The sequence below is a fragment of the Capra hircus genome, chromosome 9 (assembly GCF_001704415.2).
Source record: "Capra hircus breed San Clemente chromosome 9, ASM170441v1, whole genome shotgun sequence".
Lineage (NCBI taxonomy): Eukaryota > Metazoa > Chordata > Mammalia > Artiodactyla > Bovidae > Capra > Capra hircus.
Genome location: NC_030816.1, coordinates 29203167 through 29223104, shown reverse-complemented (window position 1 = coordinate 29223104; position 19938 = coordinate 29203167). Strand labels below are relative to the sequence as shown.

Below are 19938 nucleotides of genomic sequence, written 5' to 3'. Positions count from 1 at the left end.
TTAGTGGTATCATTTGCTGTGGCTAATACTTCATCTGTGATTCCCACTGCCATCAGCTAACTATCATTAAACCTTTGTCTCAGGAACTGCTGTTCTGTGGATTTTACATTTGGTCTTCAATAATTGTTAAGTTACCAATAGTACCACTGCTGTTGAAATTTTACATCTCACAGAAGTTGGGACAAGGTGATAACTTACTGAGAGGACACGGAGCTGGAGACTCTTGCTGCATAACTTGCTGCCAATTCAACTTCTTTTAGGAAGACTCTTTAAGGGCTTCTAGAAACTCCTCCTGTGTCACCTGAGTTGACAGCACCTGCCATTTTTAGTTCATAGGGTTAAAGGTGTTCTAATTGTTTTCAGAGCTTTTTAAAAAAATTTAGTTTTGGCTGTGCTGGGCCTTACTTGCTGCTGAGTGGGCTTTCTCTAGTTGTGGTGAGTGGGGGCTACTCTTGGTTGCAGTGTGTGGGCTTGTTGTGGTGGCTTCTCTTGTTGTGGAGCACAGTCTCTAGGCACACAAGCTTCAATAGTTGTGGTTCACAGGCTTAGTTGCTCTGCGACATGTGGGATCTTCTGGGAACAGGGACTGAACCCATGTCTTCTGCACTGGCAGGTGGATTCTTACCAGTGTACCACTATAGAAGTCCAAAGGTACTGTTTTAATGCAGACCGCGGTTTCAGTTCTCTAAGAAACAACAGTGAGATGTATCCTCCTACATTAGTAAATACATGTTGCCTAGAATAAACCACCTTTCATCTAACTTTAAACCTTCAACTTTCTAAAAGCATGCCTGCCCTAAGGAAACTGTAGAGATTAAAAGTAAGCACGGCCAGTACAACCAATCCTAAATCACACTATTCCTTTGTCTACAAATGATCAAAAGAATTCCACACCGAGTAGAAACGTTAGCACTGTTGACATTTTTCTGTTGTGGGAAGCAGTCCTGTGTACATTGTACGGAGTTTAGTAGCATCTTTAAGCTTCTGCCTGCTAGATTCCAGTAGCATTTCCCAGTTGTGACAGCCAAAAATGTCTTGCTATATTGCCAAATGTTCCCCAGGAGGCAAAATCACCCATACTTTGGAGGAATTACTGAGTTTAGCAAAGCTACTGTTAACTCTGTTCTGCATGCCAAAACACTTTCAATTTTACGGCATACCGAAAACTTTTGATGTTACTGACCACCTTTTACTGCTCTCAGTGAAACACAATTCACATGCTGTTTATTCTGTACCTTAATTTATAGTAACTGAAATGTCCAGTATTATGCAACTGTGACATATATAAGCACTAGGACATACTAGGACAGCTCTGACTTCTTCCTATGACATCCATCTGCTTGGGGGGACATCCTGGGTATTAGGCCAAGGCCTAAGCTGGTTTTCTCTCAAATGGACTGATCTGTCTCTATAGGAGATACATCTGGAGTGCGAGGGAACACCTTCCCTACCTTGGAGTTTAACTCCAGGTCACAATGGGTCTCCAAACCAGATGTAGTACAGATTCAAATTGGAGACCACATTCTGGCTGCAACACAAGTTAGGCAGCAAGGAGTCCTTCCTGCATTTTCTGGTTATACAGGTCAGGCTAGAACACTGTGCGAGGCCCTCTCCCTTGGTGAGAGGAGAAGAGGAGAAAACGTGCCACTGCCTAAACCAAGTCAGAAAGCGTGAATCTGCTAAGAAAAGGTTACTACATTCGTGCTAAGTTTCTTTAAACAAGTCACTCAGATGAGCTAGGAAGAAAATTCTTCTGAAAAATAGGAGGCATGCTATTGACTTATCTTAAAAGGATTTTTGAATAGAATGACTTCAGATTATAGAGCATTTTCCAAATACACAAAGTGCTTCATAATGACTCAAATAAGCTTTAAGGAATGCTTTTTCTAGTACATCGCATTTTTGTTGTTGTTGTGTAAAAGAAAATACCTCCATTGAAAGGGTAGTAGAATATTTGATATCACCACTGTTTAAAGAGGAATGGAGTTACAGGAATGAGAAGTATATAATTAGTAAATAATCCCGCTCAGCAAGTGAGTTAAGTAGGAAAGCCTTCTGAAGAGAGAAAAGAAAACCCAGAGGCAACACAATCAGTGCATATCAGAAATGCATTTTTATTTGAAAACAACTTAAATTTTTAGACAAATGATTTTAGTATATAAATTTGATTTTGTTTTTATACAGAATATAAAGATTTCCCTCATTGATCTTCCATGTGAAGGGTATTACAAGCCTGAAGGGAGATACTTTCTGCATACAAGCGTGTATCTTACGTGTAGGGTATTGGAAACCAATGTGTAGTGCTTCCACACATAAATTAGGTCAAATGACACCACATATTAAAAAGGGGTAAGAGAAATATTCTATTAATTGGATTCAAGAAGCAAACATGACACAAAAAACTGCAGGTAAGACCAAGTCAGTAAGTTTAGTTAGGACACTGCAGGTTATACTCGAGCAACAGGTTTGTGAAGCTAGAGTGTATACCACATTAAAACAGCAAGAAAGAGCTATTTATATAGAAAGGTTGGAATGAAGGATTTTTCACTAAAGCAAATTAACTTCTTGTCAACTGCCAAAACAAAACAAAACAAAATTGAGCATATGAGTGTTAGTATACTGAAGGCATATTATACCAGTTTTTTGTGCAGCATGCTAAAGTTAGTTAGAACTTCTTCACTGGTGCATATGAATCATTAAGTCATGGAAAGTTGTTTTTTTTTTTTTCCGCCCCTTCTTGTGAAATTTCAGGCATGTCTTATTTTAGATGGAGTATAGCTTTTATCTATAATTTCATCCTGTAAAAACATGTGAAGACAACGTTCATTCTGTGCCAGAGGGTGACCAGCGACCCTAGAAATAAAAAATACAAGTTCAGTCGAATTTTTATAAAAGGAGGGGAGGGGGACCAAACATACACATTTTAAGATTAGGAAACATGAACAATTTAGTAACAGTGTTACTCTGGACAGCCCATAGAGCTATGGTCTATCTAGTGACTACCTGTATATTTGCTTTCCTTCTGTCTGTAAGGGTAATTTAGAAAACATTTAATCACTAGCTTTACACCGTCTCTGGCAATATGTACCCAGATGGCTTCTTTACATAGTAGTTGGTGAATTCATAAGAAACCTAAATGAATTTTAATGTTAAAAGTGAAACAATCTCATTGATTCAAAGAATACATTTTAAAGAAGAAAAAGATATAGGATCACAAGTTCAATAAAATCCCCAAATACTAAGAAACAGCACAAATGTGCAAGGTTTTGGGGTTCTTTTTTTTTTGCTTGCTTTTCAAGGTTTCTATCAGAACAAATATAAGATCAGACTGGCAACCAGACTTTATTTCAGAATTTAAAAACATCCAAGCTAGCACTGCCTTTTCCAAAAAGAAAGCAGACAATGAAGGTTGTGTGCTATATCAGATAACTAAAAGTTACGGGCTTTGTGTAACTTTCCCTGTTTACCACTCACAGATCTTCAAATTACTAGATAAAAAAGTACTGCTAATAAATAAGCGCACACAACAGTATTCTCTAAGATTTGACTTTATGTGGCCAAACTTAAGGCCAAATGCACAATTACAGTGAGCCCTTTGCAGGCATAACTCTTCCTATAATTTGGGCTTTTAAAAAATGGCTATATTTAGAGAACTCGCTGGTGGTCCAGTGGTTAGGACTCTGTGATTTCACTGCTGAGGACCCAGGTTCAATCCCTTGCTGGGGAACTAAGATTGAGCAAGTTGAGAAGTGCAGTCAAAACAAAACAAATACTGGATCTTAAATAGGAATAAAATTAAAAGCTAGAGGTTGATTTTATTAGTTTCTAAAGTAAAAGATAAATGATACAATCTTTTACATTTTCAAAAGTATATATTTTGCCACGAAAATGTACAATGTGCCGCTTTTACACAAGACATGCTGATAATACCTTCCATCTGCAATCGAACAAAATGATTGCAAGTGTATTGTTCATGGAAGAACATACCTTAAATCAAAAAGAATCATAAGTAAAACTTTTTTAAATGCTGTAATTTTAAATGTAATTGGCATAAATTAACCATGAAAAACATACAAAACTCAGGTCAACAAAGAGATACTCATATCACTCTTAAGTTTATTAATATTTAGCACATGATATTCAATTTGTTACATATTTTCATTTTGTTTAAATGGTACAAAAAAGTTAGAAAATGACCAAAAGGAAGAAGTAGTATTAGTTTGATATCTAAATTACTAGCGGTCACCTAAAGAATCTCAGAACACTATTCACTCTTAGACTTTGAGGAACAGAAAGCACTTACTTGTTTATAAACTGCTCCAACCCTTGCTTCCTTTCTTCAATGAAATTGTCATCAAATATGCCATCATCTCCTCTAAAAGGAAGTTGACGCAAAAATGCCTTCCCAGGGAGTGGGGGGACTACAACCTAAAACATGGTAAGAAAGTTCTTGAACAACATGCTGGCTGAAATGGGAAAATTTATAGAGCACAACATGAACACAAAGTATATCTTCACTATGAGAGCCATCCCACTGTCAAACTAGTTTAAATATATAGTAAAAGGGACTCAATAAAAATACACTGAAAAATGACTTAGTGTTCTGGAGGCAAGATAAACAAAATGCCAGAATAGTCCATCAGACCAAAGCTCCTCAATGGCTTAATTTTCATTTTTCCTGGACTTACCAAAGCACAAGTATACAAAGGGAATAAGCAACACTGAAATAAAGGCTACCATGCCCCTCAGACAGTTTTGATGTCACTTGGTGAGAACACTACTTTATTACAGTGATAAATGTAGAGATCAATCTGAACTCCCAATTAAATGAGGAAGTAAAATATTAACAATGTTCTTTCTGGTATGGGCAGATAAGAATTCTGTGGTCAATTTCTTCCACTTCACACTATCTGCATATAATCTTTCCTGCTTGTGTTTGAGGTGATGACAAAATAACCAAGAATTACTACTTGTTGCCACTCTTCTATGGAGAAGGGAATGGCACCCCACTCCAGTACTCTTGCCTGGAAAATCCCATGGTTGGAGGAGCCTGGTAGGCTGCAGTCCATGGGGTCGCGAAGAGTCAGACATGACTGAGCGACTTCATTTTCACTTTCATGCACTGGAGAAGGAAATGGCAACCCACTCCAGTGTTCTTGCCTGGAGAATCCCAGGGACGGGGGAGCCTGGTAGGCTGCCATCTCGGGGGTCGCACAGAGTCGGACACGACTGAAGCGACTTAGCAGCAGCAGCAGCAGCATTACTAGGCTAAGAAACACATCGACTTTCTCCCAAACCCACTATCCTACCTTTCTCCAAAGACCTGTCATTTCTTCCTTCTACAATAAAGGAACATCCCAAATTTTCCGTGTCAAAGTCTAGCTTTCCTTTAGGGACAACTTATGACTGATCTCCCTCTTCTAGGAATTATCTGGAGCTCAAATATTTGTTTAAATGCTGCTGCTGCTGCTTTAGTCACTAAGTTGTGTCTGACACTTTACAACTCCATGGATGGTAACCCGCCAGCCTCCTCTGTCTGTGGGATTTCCCAGGTAAGAATACTGGAGTGGGTTGCCATTTCCTTCTCTGGGGGATCTTCCCAACCCAAGGATTGAACCTGTGTGTCCTGCTTGGCAGGCAGATTCTTTATCACTGAGTAACCTGGGATGCCCCTGAATTAAATAGTACCTAGCTATTTATTTCACAGGTTCGTCAGGTTCTCTATCCCAGAATTTCTCAACCATGGCACTATTAACATGTTGAACTAGATAATGTACTGGGGGGAAGGGTTTCTTATACACTGTAGAATACCTATTCAACAGCATCCTGGACCTCTACCCACTAGACTGTCACCAATAGGCACTCCACACAGACAGGTGTGAGTGCCTATCACACCTGTGATCACAATGGCCTCCAGACACTGTCAAATGTCTTCCTGGGGGACAAAACTACCCCTCCTGGAGAGCCACCAATCTATCCTATTAATGCCTTCAAATCACAGACCCTTGTCTCAGGCTTCTTATGGTTATTTTAAGGAAAGCTGGGCATACAAGAGAAGTTCAAATATCTGTTAAATGACTAACCACTTAGGTGAATCCTTATCTTACATTAAAACAGAGAAAAGGTATAGGCAAACAATTCACACAAGAAAAAATATAAACAGCAAACACCAGTAATAAAAGTATACATATTCTAAGAGGTAAAATCTAGAACCCTTGATGAAGAGTTCCTATCCTAAAACAATAATTCAACAAGGTAAAAAAGGGAAAGAGTACACAACTTCTTACAGATGCACAAAAAACAAAGAGTGAAAAAGAAACACAAAACCAATGCCCTACATAAACTTTTTAATTCCTTCCTAGATCTACTCTTCCCAGATGCCAGTGATTAAGACATCTAAAGAGCTGTCATCATAAGTTTGCTTTAGCAATCTTAAGTCTCTCCCTTATATTATAAAAGCATTTGTCAAGTTGAAGATTTGAAACCTGCAGGTAACTACAACTGGAAAACAGGATTATGACCACTAGCTGTGCTCCAACAGAATAGCTATATGATGGGCAGGGAAAAACATCTATATCTATAAAGCTATTATTTAAAAAAGGAATCTAGAACTAGTGCATTAAAGAAATGACCACCGTTAATTCAGGGAAGAATTTAGCATGGAATTTAAAGATTACTGTGTATTATCATCAACAGAGATATACTTTTACCAATACTCAAAATACGCATTGAATTGGATGGTGACATTGTAGGCAACAGGATTAATCACCTACAAAAATCATGAGTGGTTTTTTAACAAAGATCTTCAACATCAAACTACTTTTGCTTAAGCAGTCTGAAAAGATCTACTTAGAATTCTCACACCAATTTAAAAAGTCATGAGTCTGATGATGTGTGTATATGTGGGCAAGATGAGGACAGAAGGATATCTGGCCAGCATAATATAGTGAAAGCATATTGAAATAAAAGCTAAAAAATTAAACCATAATGACTAATAAACACAATAAATGTCACCAACTTTCTCATCTAGTATAACAGATCTTAAGAAGAAGTAGTAATATATAAATAAAACAATTTGATTAACTGTTCTTAGCAATTTTGTTGTTCAATTGCTTAGTCGTGTCCAACTCTTTGCGGCACCATGGACTGCAGCACACCAGGCCTCCCTGTCCTTCACTATCTCCTGGAGCTTGCTCAAACCCATTGAGTCAGTGATGCGATTCAACCATCTCATTCTCTGTCATCCCCTTTTCCTCCTGCCTTCAATCTTTCCCAGCACCAGGGTCTTTTGTAATGAGTCAGCTCTTTGCATCAGGTGGCCAAAGTATTGGAGCTTCAGCTTCAGCATCAGTCCTAACGAATATTCAGGGTTAATTTCCCTAAGGATTGACTGGATTGATCTCCTTGCAGTCCAAGGGACTTTCAAGAATACGCTAATGTAAATACAACTTTCACACAGGTTAAATGCCCAAAATAATAAACTGATCTAATGTTAAAAGTGAAGTACTATGCTTCAAAGGACATCATCAAGTGAAAACAATCCACAGGATGGGATAAGATTTTTGCAAATTGTAAATCTGATAAGAGACTTCTAAGAGTTTCTTTTTAATATATTCTATATACAACTCAATAATAAAAGAAACTCAATTAAATGGGCAAAGGATCTGAAAAAAAAATTTCTCCACCGAAATAATGGCTGATACATAAGTACTTGAAAAGATGATCATCATTAGCCATAAGGAAAATGAAAACCACAAGGAGACAGCATTTGATACATGCTAAGAAAGCTATAATAAAGAAATTAATAATACTAAGTGTTGGTGAAGTTGTGGAGCAAAGTGGAACCTTAATACACTGTTGGGGGAAATGTAGCTGCTTTGGAAAACAGTCTGGGAATGCCTCAAAAAGTTAAACAGTTATCATATGGCCATAAATCCACTCATAGGTATATCAGTTCAGTCACTCAGGCGTGTCCGAGTCTTTGTGACCCCATGGACTGCAGCACACCAGGTCTCCCTGTCTATCACCAACTCCCGGAGCTCACTCAAACTCATGTCCATTGAGTCAGTGATACCATCCAACCATCTCATCCTCTGTCGACCCCTTCTTCTCCACCTTTAATCTTTCCCAGCATCAGGATCTTTTCAAATGAGTCAGTTCTTCGCATCAGGTGGCCAAAGTATTGGAGTTTCAGCTTCAGCATCAGTCCTTCCAATGAATATTCAGGACTGATTTCTTTTAGGATTGACTGGCTGGATCTCCTTGCCAGTCCAAGAGACTCTTAAGAGTCTTCTCAAACACCACAGTTCAAAAGCATCAATTTTTCAGTGCTCAGCTTTCTTTATAATCCAAGTCTCACATCCATACATGGCTACTGGAGAAACCATAGCTTTGACTAGACCTTTGTTGGCAAAGTGATGTCTCTGCTTTTTAATATGCTAGCTAGGTTGGTCATAGCTTTTCTTCCAAGGAGCAAGCATCTTTTAATTTTATGGCTGCAGTCACCATCTGCAGTGATTTTGGAGCCCAAGAAAATAAAGTCTCTCACTGTTTCCATTGTTTCCCTATCTATTTGCCATGAAGTGATGGGACCAGATGCCATGATCTTTGTTTTATGAATGTTGCGTTTTAAGCCAGCTTTTTCACTCTCCTCTTTCACCTTCATCAAGAGGCTCTTTAGTTCCTCTTTGTTTTCTGCCATAAGGGTGGTGTCATCTGCATATCTGAGGTTATTGATATTTCTCCCGGCAATCTTGATTCCAGCTTGTGCTTCATCCAGCCCAGCGTTTCTCATGATGTACTCTGCATAGAAGTTAAATAAGTAGGGTGACAATATACAGTCTTGACGTACTCCTTTCCCAATTTGGAACCACTCTGTTGTTTCATGTCCAGTTCTAACTGTTGCTTCTTGACCTGTCTAAATATTTCTCAAGGGGCAGGTCAGGTGGTCTGGTATTCCCATCTCTTGAAGAATTTTCCACAGTTTATTGTGATCCATACAGTCAAAGGCTTTGGCATGGTCAATAAAGCAGAAGCCGATGTTTTTCTGGAATTCTTTTGCTTTTTCAATGATCCAACGCATGTTGGATATTTGATCTCTGGTTCCTCTGCCTTTTCTAAATCTAGCTTGAACATCTGGAAGTTCATGGTTCACATACTGCTGAAGCCTGGCTTGGAGAATTTTGAGCATACCCAAGAGATACAAAAATTATATACCCAAGATATACAAACACATGTCCATGCAAAAACCTGTATGTGAATGTTCACAGCAGCATTATTCACAATAGTCAGAAAGCAGGAAAAACTCAAATGTCTGCCAATGATAAATGTGTAAATAAAAAATGATATATCCATACAAAAGAATAAAGAAATGAAGTAGTGATTAACAATACAACAGGATGAACCCTGAAAACACACTTAGTGAAAAAAGCCAGACAGAAAAGACTACATATTCTATACTTCTATTTATACACAATGCCCAGAACAGGAAAACCCATAAGAAAGAAAATTAGTGGTTGTGAAGGGCTGGGTGAGGAGAAATCAGTAATGATTACTACTGGGTATGGTGTTTCTCTTAGAGAGAGATTACAATGTCCTAAAACTGACTGTAGTAATGATTGCACAACTCCGAATATACTAAGAACCATTACACTTAATGGTAAGAATTAAGAATTAATACACTTTAAATTGGTGAGTTGTGGACTTCCTTTGTGGCACAATGGACAGGAATCTGTCTGCCAGTGTCGGGGACATGGATTCGATCCCTGGTCTGGGGGAGATTTCACGTGCTGCAGAGCAACTAAGGCTGTGTACCTCAACGACTAAGGCCACCCTCTATAGCCTGAGAGCCGCAATACTGAAGCCCGTGTGCCTAAAGCCTGTGCTCCACAACAAGAGAAGCCACCTCAATGAGAAGCCCACACGTGGCAACAAAGAGCGGCCCCTGCCCGCTGCAATTAGAGAAAGCCCATGCGCTGCAATGAAGACCCAGGGCCAAAAATAAATGAATGTAAAAATTGGTGAATTGGCAGTCCATTCTGAAGGAGATCAGCCCTGGGATTTCTTTGGAAGGAATGATGCTAAAGCTGAAACTCCAGTACTTTGGCCACCTCATGTGAAGAGCTGACTCATTGGAAAAGACTCTGATGCTGGGAGGGATTGGGGGCAGGAGGAGAAGGGGACGACAGAGGATGAGATGGCTGGATGGCATCACTGACTCGATGGACGTGAGTCTGCGTGAACTCTGGGAGTTGGTGATGGACAGGGAGGCCTGGCGTGCTGTGACTCATGGGGTCACACAGTCGGACACGACTGAGTGACTGAACTGAACTGAACTAATGGCATGTGAGTTATGTCAGTAAAGCTGTCATGAAATAAAGTGATATATACATTTATGAAATGCTTATTAAACACTCCAGTAAGCCAGGTACTAATGTTAAGCAAAGTCAAAAGCCTATCAAGACACTTCTTATCATAAATCAGACAGAAAAAGACAAATACCATATGATTCCACTTTTGTGTGGAATCTGCAAGAGTTGAATTCATAGAAACAGAGAGTAGTATTAATAGATTAGTGGTTTTCAGGGGTTGGGGGGATGGGGAAATGGGGAGATTTTGGTCGAATGGTACAAACTTTCAGTTAAAGAATGACTGAGTTCTGGAGATCTGTGTGCTGTGCTGTCTGAAGTCATTTCAGTCACGTCCAACTCTGTGTCCCCATGGACTGTAGTCCAGGCTCCTCTCTCCATGGGATTCTCCAGGCAAGAATACTGGAGTGGGCTGCCATGCCCTTCTCCGGAGGGGTTTTCTGGAGATCTAATGTATAGCATTGTAACTACAGTTAACAAGATTGTATTATAGTCTTAAAAGTTGCTAACAGAAACAGAGTTTGAATGTTACCACCACTACCACCAAAACAAAGCCTTCTATGTGACATGACAGATGTATTAACTAACCTTATTATAATACATCTATGTGACATGATAGATGTATTAACTAACCTTATTATTGGACTTCCCTGGTGGCTCAGACGGTAAAGCGTCTGTCTACAATGCGGGAGACGTGGGTTCGATCCCTGGGTTGGGAAGATCCGCTGGAGAAGGAAATGGCAATCCACTCCAGTACTATTGCCTGGAAAATCCCATGGACAGAGGAGCCTGGTAGGCCCCAGTCCATGGGGTCACAAAGATTCGGACACGACTGAGCGACTTCACTTTCAACCTTATTATGGTAATCATTTTATAAAATATACATATATCAAATCATTGTTACACAACTTAAACTTATGCAATGTTATCTGTCAATTATATCTCAAATAAAGGTGAGGGGGAAAAGACACTTCTCATTATGGTCATAAAAAATTTCTTCTTTGTAACTTAAAATTTTCTTAACTTGTTTTGTACATTTAGATCTTCAAACCATCTGTAATTTATATACACAAATTATACAGCTTTATTCCCAAATAGCCACATGTTTCAACCCCATTTGCTGAATATAAATTCCTTTCTATACTAATTGACAAAGTTATTTTTGTTATGAACTAAATTTCCAATAAACACATGGTCAGCTTCTCAATTCTCTGACATTCTGCTAATCTATTTGCTCATCCCTAAAGCAATACGTTGCCAACAAAGGTCCGTATAGTCAAAACTGTAGTTTTTCCAGTAGTCATGTATGGATGTGAGAGTTGGACCATAAAGAAGGCTGAATGCTGAGGAATTGCTTTCAAATTGTAATGCTGGAAGAAGACTCTTGAGAGTCCACTGGACAACAAGGAGATCCAACCAGTCAATTATAAAGGAAATCAACCCTGAATATTCACTGGAAGGACTGATACCAAAGCTTAAGCTCCAATACTTTGGCTACCTGATGTGAAGAGCCAACTCACTGGAGAAGAGCCAACTCATTGGAAAAGACCCTGATGCTGGGAAAGACAGGGCAAGAGAAGAAGGCGGCAACAGAGGATGAGATGGTTGGATGGCATCACTGACTCAATGGACATGAGTTTCAGCAAACTTAGGCAGATAGTGAAGGACAGGGAAGCCTGGCGTGCTGCAGTTCGTAGGGTTGCAGAGAGTTGGACAACAACAAAGCAATACTATCCTGTTTTAATTACTATAGCCTTAACATATGCTGATGTCTGCAGGTGCTAAATCACTGGTAAAAATAATTTTTGGCTATTCTTGCACTTTCTCTGATTCTTAAAGTCTTATCTGCAGGCTTATAAAGAACTCCATTAAGATTCCTGTTAGAATTTCACAAGTTTATAAATAAGTTAGGAGATACTGCCTTATTTCTGTTGGGTCTACTGCTAAAATGCCAGCTCTAAGTGAGGCCTTCCCTTGACCATCCTATATGAGACTAGCACTCTCTATTTCCCTTAAATATTTTTTAGAGCATATTACCATCTGACATATTATATAATCATACTATTTTTTTCTGGTTTCCTTTTCACCACCACCCCGACTTACCCAATAAAGTGCCAGAAAAGTGGGGACCTTCATTTGTTCACAGCTCTATCTGCAACTCACGTAACATATAGAATGAACTCACAAATACTTATACAGTAAATGAATCTTCAGAAGTGAATATTCCAAACCAGGAATGTAGTATTTCTGTTTATAAGGTCTTCTTCTTGCCTTTCAATGAAGTTTTAAGGTTTTCTTTGCATGGGCCTTATACTTTCAGTTTTACTTGGAAATATTTTATACTTGGATATTCTTTAGAGTAAAACTATTTTTCCATTTTTGACGGAGTGGTATGACTTGTATATGTTGCTTTTGTATCCAGCCACATTTATCTGGTTAAGAAAGATTTCCTTCTTTTTCTATCTTAGTATGCTTCAGAAAGAAGCACAAGCTAATCTTTTGAGTGTACTTTTCATCATTCTGAGGGTACTTTGCAAGACTCCATGCTATGTATGTCATTCTGACGTAGGGCTGAAGTAAGAGACATTAGAATGAGACTTTGTTTTCTCTATTTTGCAGCCAAAGCCACCAAATTTTCTTCTAAGAGAAGACAGTTCTTACCAGGATATGTAACAGCGTTCTAAAACTGCAGGTAGCAAACTAAAGGTAGATCATGGCCGTCATTTAAAAAATGAATCTGAGGATTATTAGCACCTATCATACAGATTAAGGTAAGTACTGGTTTATGATATTTCTGTTATATATAATGTATGATGATAAAAAAAATGTAGAGTCAGTTAAAAAAAACAAAGCTACAAATACAATGCAATAGGAGATGTACTGAGAAGAGAAACTTAGCAAGGGTGGGAGGAGAAAGTGAATAGGAAGACAAGAAAAAGGAAGGAAGCAATAGCAAGAAAGTTCTAAGAAGTGTCATGTAAGTGTGAGTCAGCAAAGGCCTCTGTGGGCCACTGAAGTAGACATGAGAAGGTAGAGTTCTAAGGAAAAACTACACACTTCCCCATCTCCTAGGAAATAAAATGAAATTGAACTATTTGGGGGGAAAAATTGCTTTTACTCATTTTATTCAAGATTATTTTCCTGAGAGGTCTTAAACATTAAAATTTGGAATGTTTTGCTTTAAAGTAACATTACAAATAATTCCTACCTTGCTCTCTCTTTCTAGTTCACTTCGCAGCCATTCAAAGTCACTGTATCTTCTTCTAACGGTAGATTCCTTTAGCTTGAAAATAGGCAGATTTGTCTGAAACAAATAAAAAAAATATCACTCCTAAACTGAAGCATGTTACAAGGATTTCAAACAAGCTGGGGTTAGGGGGGAATATGTTGTCAAACTGATAAAATGACAAACCCAGTTACCTTAAGATAAGAAAATCATAAAAGTTATTAAGATGATATTTTACCTTTAATAAAGCTTAGCTGTTAAAAAGTATGTAACATATACCAGAATACAAATTTTTAAATGCACATTTGCACATATACTTTTGGATGTCATTCTTCCTGAGGTCAGTTACATAAATACAAGTCATTTTTTCTATTTTCAGTAAGTGGTAAAAATATCAGAGGAGTGAGATGAAGCCAGCCCTGATTGCTATACAGTTTAGTATACAATGCTTACAAGGGAAACAGAGCTTTACTAGTTTGAAATGAAATACAAAATATTTTGTTATTATGACTAGATTAGAAGTCATAATGAAGAAAAGAATAAAGGATGATTATTCTTAATGGTCTTCTTAAAAAAGCCAAAAAACAGCAGGGAAAGAGCGCAGTGTGCTCTTACTGTCAACAGAAAATCAGGAGTCATACACATAAGGTCCAGAGCTTTGAGACTGCAGGCAACTTTAGGAACTGAAAACACACTGCCCAGTACTTTAAGGTTACATCGGGATGGAAGACTGTTCTTTACAAGAAAGACCACTTCTGTCAAATTCTAAACTTAAAGAATCAAGAACAGATTTTAATTGCACACAAAGTTGGTGCAAATAACCTAATTAATGCCATAATATACTGAACATGCTATTTAATACTATATACTCTCAGATTATATTTTGTTCTTTATCTGGTCTTTGCACTTGTAGAACTGCAAACTGTATTAAAGCTGAAAGGAAAAAGTGCCACCGGAAGGAAAGGCTGACAAAGAGACATCATCATCATGTAAAATTCCCCTTAAGAAAATTCCAATCACTTGTTAAACTTAATGCCCTAGTAAGTGTCATTCAGTAAAAGAAAAGCTTTTTATTCAGGACCTTAAACCCGTTTTGTAGTGGTTTCAATTTTTTCCAACGTGTATTAACTGCTCTATGTTGTACACCTTATAGCTTGGAATCTTCTACTGGGCATAACACTGTATAGATTTCAAGCATGAAACCAAATCTCACAAGAGGTTTAAAAGCACTTGAATTTTCTTTCCCAGGTAACCACAACATTTGTTCATTGTATTAATGACTAAGAGCAAAATTGCACCTAACAAGACTCTTATTATACTAAAAGTCAAGCTTATATTTAGAGATGCTGGCTTGCTGTACAAGAGGGGTATTCTCATTACCCACAGGGAATAAAATTAGGTCCCCTGGAGAGCAAGATGGTAATTCCCAGAAAGAAAGCACTGGATTATTTCTCTCTAATTTCACCCATTGGCTTTTTAACCAAGTTCACCCTTCCACACTAAAATATTAAGTCTTTGTAAGTGTCTAAAGATAGAAAGGCCTTTACAGAATAGAGTGTTTTCTGCAGGTGAGATTTTACATTTTGAATTCCCTCCTCTCAAATTACCTTACAAAAGGGATTAACTGCTCTCTTTATTCAGTATGTTAAGATCAAGCTTGTGAAAAGAGTTCCCTAAGAATTTTCATACTTCTGGGTACGGAAGTCTATAAAGTTAATCTCTGAAACAACATATCAAGCTTACAGGTACAATGTTGAGGGAAGAATGCCAATTCAGCTCATTTTACCTCTACTTTCCCTTTTGAACTTTTGACACAATCATGATTATATCTGATTCACTTTAATAGATGGGTAGTGGGAGGGAGAAAGAGCCCACTCCTTTCTATGACTAGGTAATAGATTGAAGATTATATATTAAATAAAGGATCATGGTTATTTTAAGAAAATTTTATAGTTTTTTCACAGCTGGCTATTTCTCTTTATATGAAGACTGCTTTAGAGTTTTTATAAAGTCATATCAAGTAATTTTATTATTTGCCCATTACATTTAGAGTGGTGAGTGTACCTGTTAACTTCTCCTTGATCATCACAAGGACTTTCAATTCAAATTGATCAGCATACAAATAAAAGATGCTGAGGTTTTTTTGTTTATGCCACTGAACTATCACTTTAAATTACAAATGCTCATGATTGGTAACTTTCAACTTATTTAACTCTTATAAAATACTGTATTTTGGTTTTCTCAAGAGAAAAGAGTGAGAGTAATGCATTTCTCCTGCAGTTTTGGAAGGATTCAACTATTATTACAATTTAAGAACATCCACAAAAGGACATAGTGCTAGATAAGATGGGAAATATAATGATGAGTAAGATGCGGTCTTGGCCCTTATGAAGCTTATAGTTGGTTATAAGCAAATAGTATAAAAATACTATACACCATAAACAAAAACAAAGTTGAAAGACCATAAAGTGTAGATAAATATCTGCAATATAAAACAAAGAGATAATTTCATTAAAATGTAAAGAACTTAGGAACTAGTGAAAGATAAAGATGAATAAACTGACAGACTTTAGAAAAACTATGTCAATAACGTTCAACTTCACTCACACAAGAAATGACAGTCAAAACAGTAAGATCCCATTTTCATTTATCAGACAGGCAGGTATTCAATTTTAATACCCAATGATGGTGAAGATAGATAGGCATCTAAAAAACTTACTGCTATTAGTGAAAACAACCTTAAAGAAGGGCGTTTTGGTGACATCTATCACTCTAATTGATTTGGTCGGTATTCTTTTAACATATGGAGTCAGGCACACTACAGGAAGAAGGTTGAGAACGATGAAAATCCCATGAACTACATGCAGAGAAGAAAACAGTATATTCAGGAAGCAATTCTTGTACATTCTAAACCACAGGAGACGGTGGGAAATAAGACTGAAAGCCTGAATATCTGGCCAAGGTATCTCCCTGTGAGCACCAGGAGCTAATAGTCATCTCTGAACAGGAATATATCTTTAAAAAAAATAACAGAGAAGTTACTACAAATTAAACAGGTTAGCTACATATACACTAAAGGGCAGCATGAAAAGTTGACTCATTCTTATTACACACAAAAACATTATTTATCTTTTAAGTAACTATGTATAATGCTAGATATTAACGACTTATTTTTACAATGTATACAAATATAAAATCATTATGGTATACACCTGAAACTAATATGTCAATTATTTCTTAGAAAGAAAAAGGGCTGGTTCTAGCTAGTTTTATCTGCTTGAAGAGTATGGGAAAGAGACAGACTGAGGCAAATTATAGCAAAAATTCTTTAAAGTTTTTCTTTTGGATATCATTTAAAATGCTTCTGATTTATCCAGAGAGAAATAAGTGCTGAATTCTGAAATTAAATGTAAATCAGACTTAACGATGTTAAGATGACTAAAACTTTTGAACCTTAAAAGGCAAGATTTAGTATTTTCTCATCCTTACATTCGAATTTTATTTTAAGAAAAGTTGCTCTAGTTTCTCAAGCTGAGCATCAACTAGAAACTACTATTTTCCTCTATCTATAGGTCATTTTACCTAACAAGTAAAAGTGTCAAACTCAGCCATTTGTATGAAATAACAGCATTTGAGGAACAGTAACCTAAGACAGGCAAAACTAAAGCCAATCATTAGGCAAAAACCATAAACTAAGCCACACCTGGCAGCTATTTGTGTAGGTATGTGATATTAGTGAATGCTGAAAGTGAGTTTGAGTAACCCTGGTCTATTTTAGACTTTTCAGTTCCATTCATGGAGTTATGAATGTCTGGCAAAGCAAAGAGAGAGGTACCTATAAATATTTACATTAACCATTGTCATATATATAAGAAACTGCAAATTAACAATAATTTAAAGCTATGTCAGGGCTGTAGCCCAAACTAACATTTAAAAAGCAGAGAATTATAATCATTTGCCCCCCAAAAAGTTAAATTGGCTGCTTGGAATCCATGAAGTCTATAAAAACTATTTTATTTTACATTAAAAATATGCTTCTGTTAATCATTATAAGCCAAATCCTAGTTAAATGTCAGCACTATTTAATAACATTTTTGGGAAAACTGTAACAGTCTTAACTATGTTTTAACTCTAACTCTGTGTGTGTGCTCAATCACTAAGTCGTGTCCAACTCATTCACGACCCCAGGAAATACAGCCCACCAGTCTGCTCTGTCCATGGGATTCCCCAGGCAAGAATACTAAACAGGGGTCCCATTTCCTTCTCCAGGGATCTTCCCAACCCAGGATCAAACCTACATCTCCTATGTCTCCTGCACTGCAGGTGGATTCTTTACCACTAAGCCACCTGGAAAGCCCTAACTGTAACACAGTTTTAACATAACTTATGTACAACATAGTGGTTCAAGATTTTTTAGATATTATACCCCATTTAAAGTCACTATAAAATACTGGCTATTTTCCTTGTGCTATACAATATATCCCTGTAGCTTATTTATATTATATATGCCTTGTTATCTAAGTCTTCTTCAATCTAGAGCAATCCTCCTGCCCTTTCGCCATTTAAGACAGTGACAGTTTTAAAGAGTGCAGGCCAGATATTTGAGAGATATTATACCCCTGAGTTTGTCCTTTTCCTCATGACGAGTTCCATGTCATTCATCTTTGTCAGGAATGTTCCTATCGGCAGGAATTTGAAGCCTTCTCAGTACCCCACATCAGAAAGAACACGATGTCAGCTTGTCCTGCTGTTCAATCACTTGGTAAAGGTGAGGTCAGTTAGATCTCTCCCATGTAAAGTTATTTTTTCCCTCTTATATTGAGTTTCTTTTTCCCTTGTACTTACCTTTCATAATAAAATTTAGTGCCATTTGAAATTTACCCAACTAAATTTAAAACCTATGGAATGGGCAAAGCACAGAATGAATTCTTAGAGAATTTACTTTTAGGGGAAGTTATCTGCCTGACTTTAACCACCAGGACAGAGACTGGCTTACTGCAGGAAAACCCCATTCTGCCAGATACAGTGTGAACACACAGATGTGTAAGTACATTATGTTTGCAATTTGTTGATTCAGAAAAATTAAGACTTATAGTCTACTTGGCTAAAATGAAGCCATAGATATTTGTTACTTATCCTACGCAAAATTCAGGGCAATTCTCAAGCTTCTATGTAGCTTATGAAAAGGTGATGGACTAATCATTATATAAGAAACCTGGGACATTCAGAAAACTAGAAAAGAACAAGAGTAACCCTATTCAGGGCTTCCCTGGTGGCTCAGAAGGTAAAGAATCCACCTGCAGTGCAGGAGATCTGCGTTCGATCCCTCAGTCAGGAAGATCCCCTGGAGAAGGGAATGACTACCCACTCCAGTATTCTTGTCTGGACAATTCCACAGACAGAGGAGCCTGGTGGGCTACAGTCCATGGAGTCACAAACAGTCAGACACGACTCAGTGACTAACACATACTAACACACATAACCCTGTTCAAAATTATTCGTTGCTCTTTACTTTTCCTAATAACATACCAAAAACAAAACTCCACAGGGATAAAATGTTATGAGCGATGCCTATATGCCTGATACTCTTAAACTGCTATTTATATAAAAGAGAAACTACTAGTCATTTCCCACAAGGTATTACTAACCACATAGGGTAAAACCATCAGGAATTCAAATGGACATTATACACTACAGAACAGATTTTGAAATCATGGTACAGAGCTCTAAAACAAGTGCTCCCTTCACGTTCCGAGGAAATGGCCATATTACAGGTCTCCAAAAAGCTAGGTCTTACACACTTAGAGAGGCTGACCTATCAAAGTCAGCAGCTCACAGATACCCAATATGTAACCTGATTATCACTGATAGCCAAGCAGAAAACCAAGCCTCAAAATGTGGTCACCTGAATATAGCTTAACAATACATATTCGAAAAATGTTTACTAGGTGTTTCTAGCATTTCTTCAGATAGTGTCATGTGTGCATTTGAAAAAAGAGACTGGCAACGACATCAAAAGTATACTCAATAGGCCATACTCTATTCAACCAGTCCTAAGAGATGTAAATGGATGCCTCACTTCAGTTCTCATTAAAAGGCTGTATTTCTTCAAATATCTACATCTAGAGATAAAGGATAAGCTGAGAAGTGCTTAAGCTATTACCTCGCCCTTCAGTACTTTTGATACTTGTTTTACCCAATCTGGAACAGCATGAATAACTGGAGATATGGTTTATAACCTAGATGAACTCTAAATATGGCTTGGGAGAAGTCATTTAAGCAAAGAATAAGCTTTTAGTCTGGAGAACCTTTGAAATGTAGATTGTCATTAAGCCAAGGTATTGT

General features: G+C 37.5%; 1 protein-coding gene across 1 annotated transcript in view; it reads right to left on the bottom strand.

Moving 5' to 3' along the window:
• The window catches only part of SNX3 (sorting nexin 3), a 49127-nt gene continuing 31282 nt past the window's right edge, over positions 2094–19938 (bottom strand). Inside the window, exons 2-4 of the mRNA XM_018053098.1 lie at positions 13576–13671; positions 4304–4428; positions 2094–2853 (exon numbers count right to left, since the gene is read on the bottom strand). Coding sequence (XP_017908587.1) covers positions 2748–2853; positions 4304–4428; positions 13576–13671 — 327 coding nt within the window. The 3' untranslated portion in view covers positions 2094–2747. The remainder of the gene's footprint in view (positions 2854–4303; positions 4429–13575; positions 13672–19938) is intronic.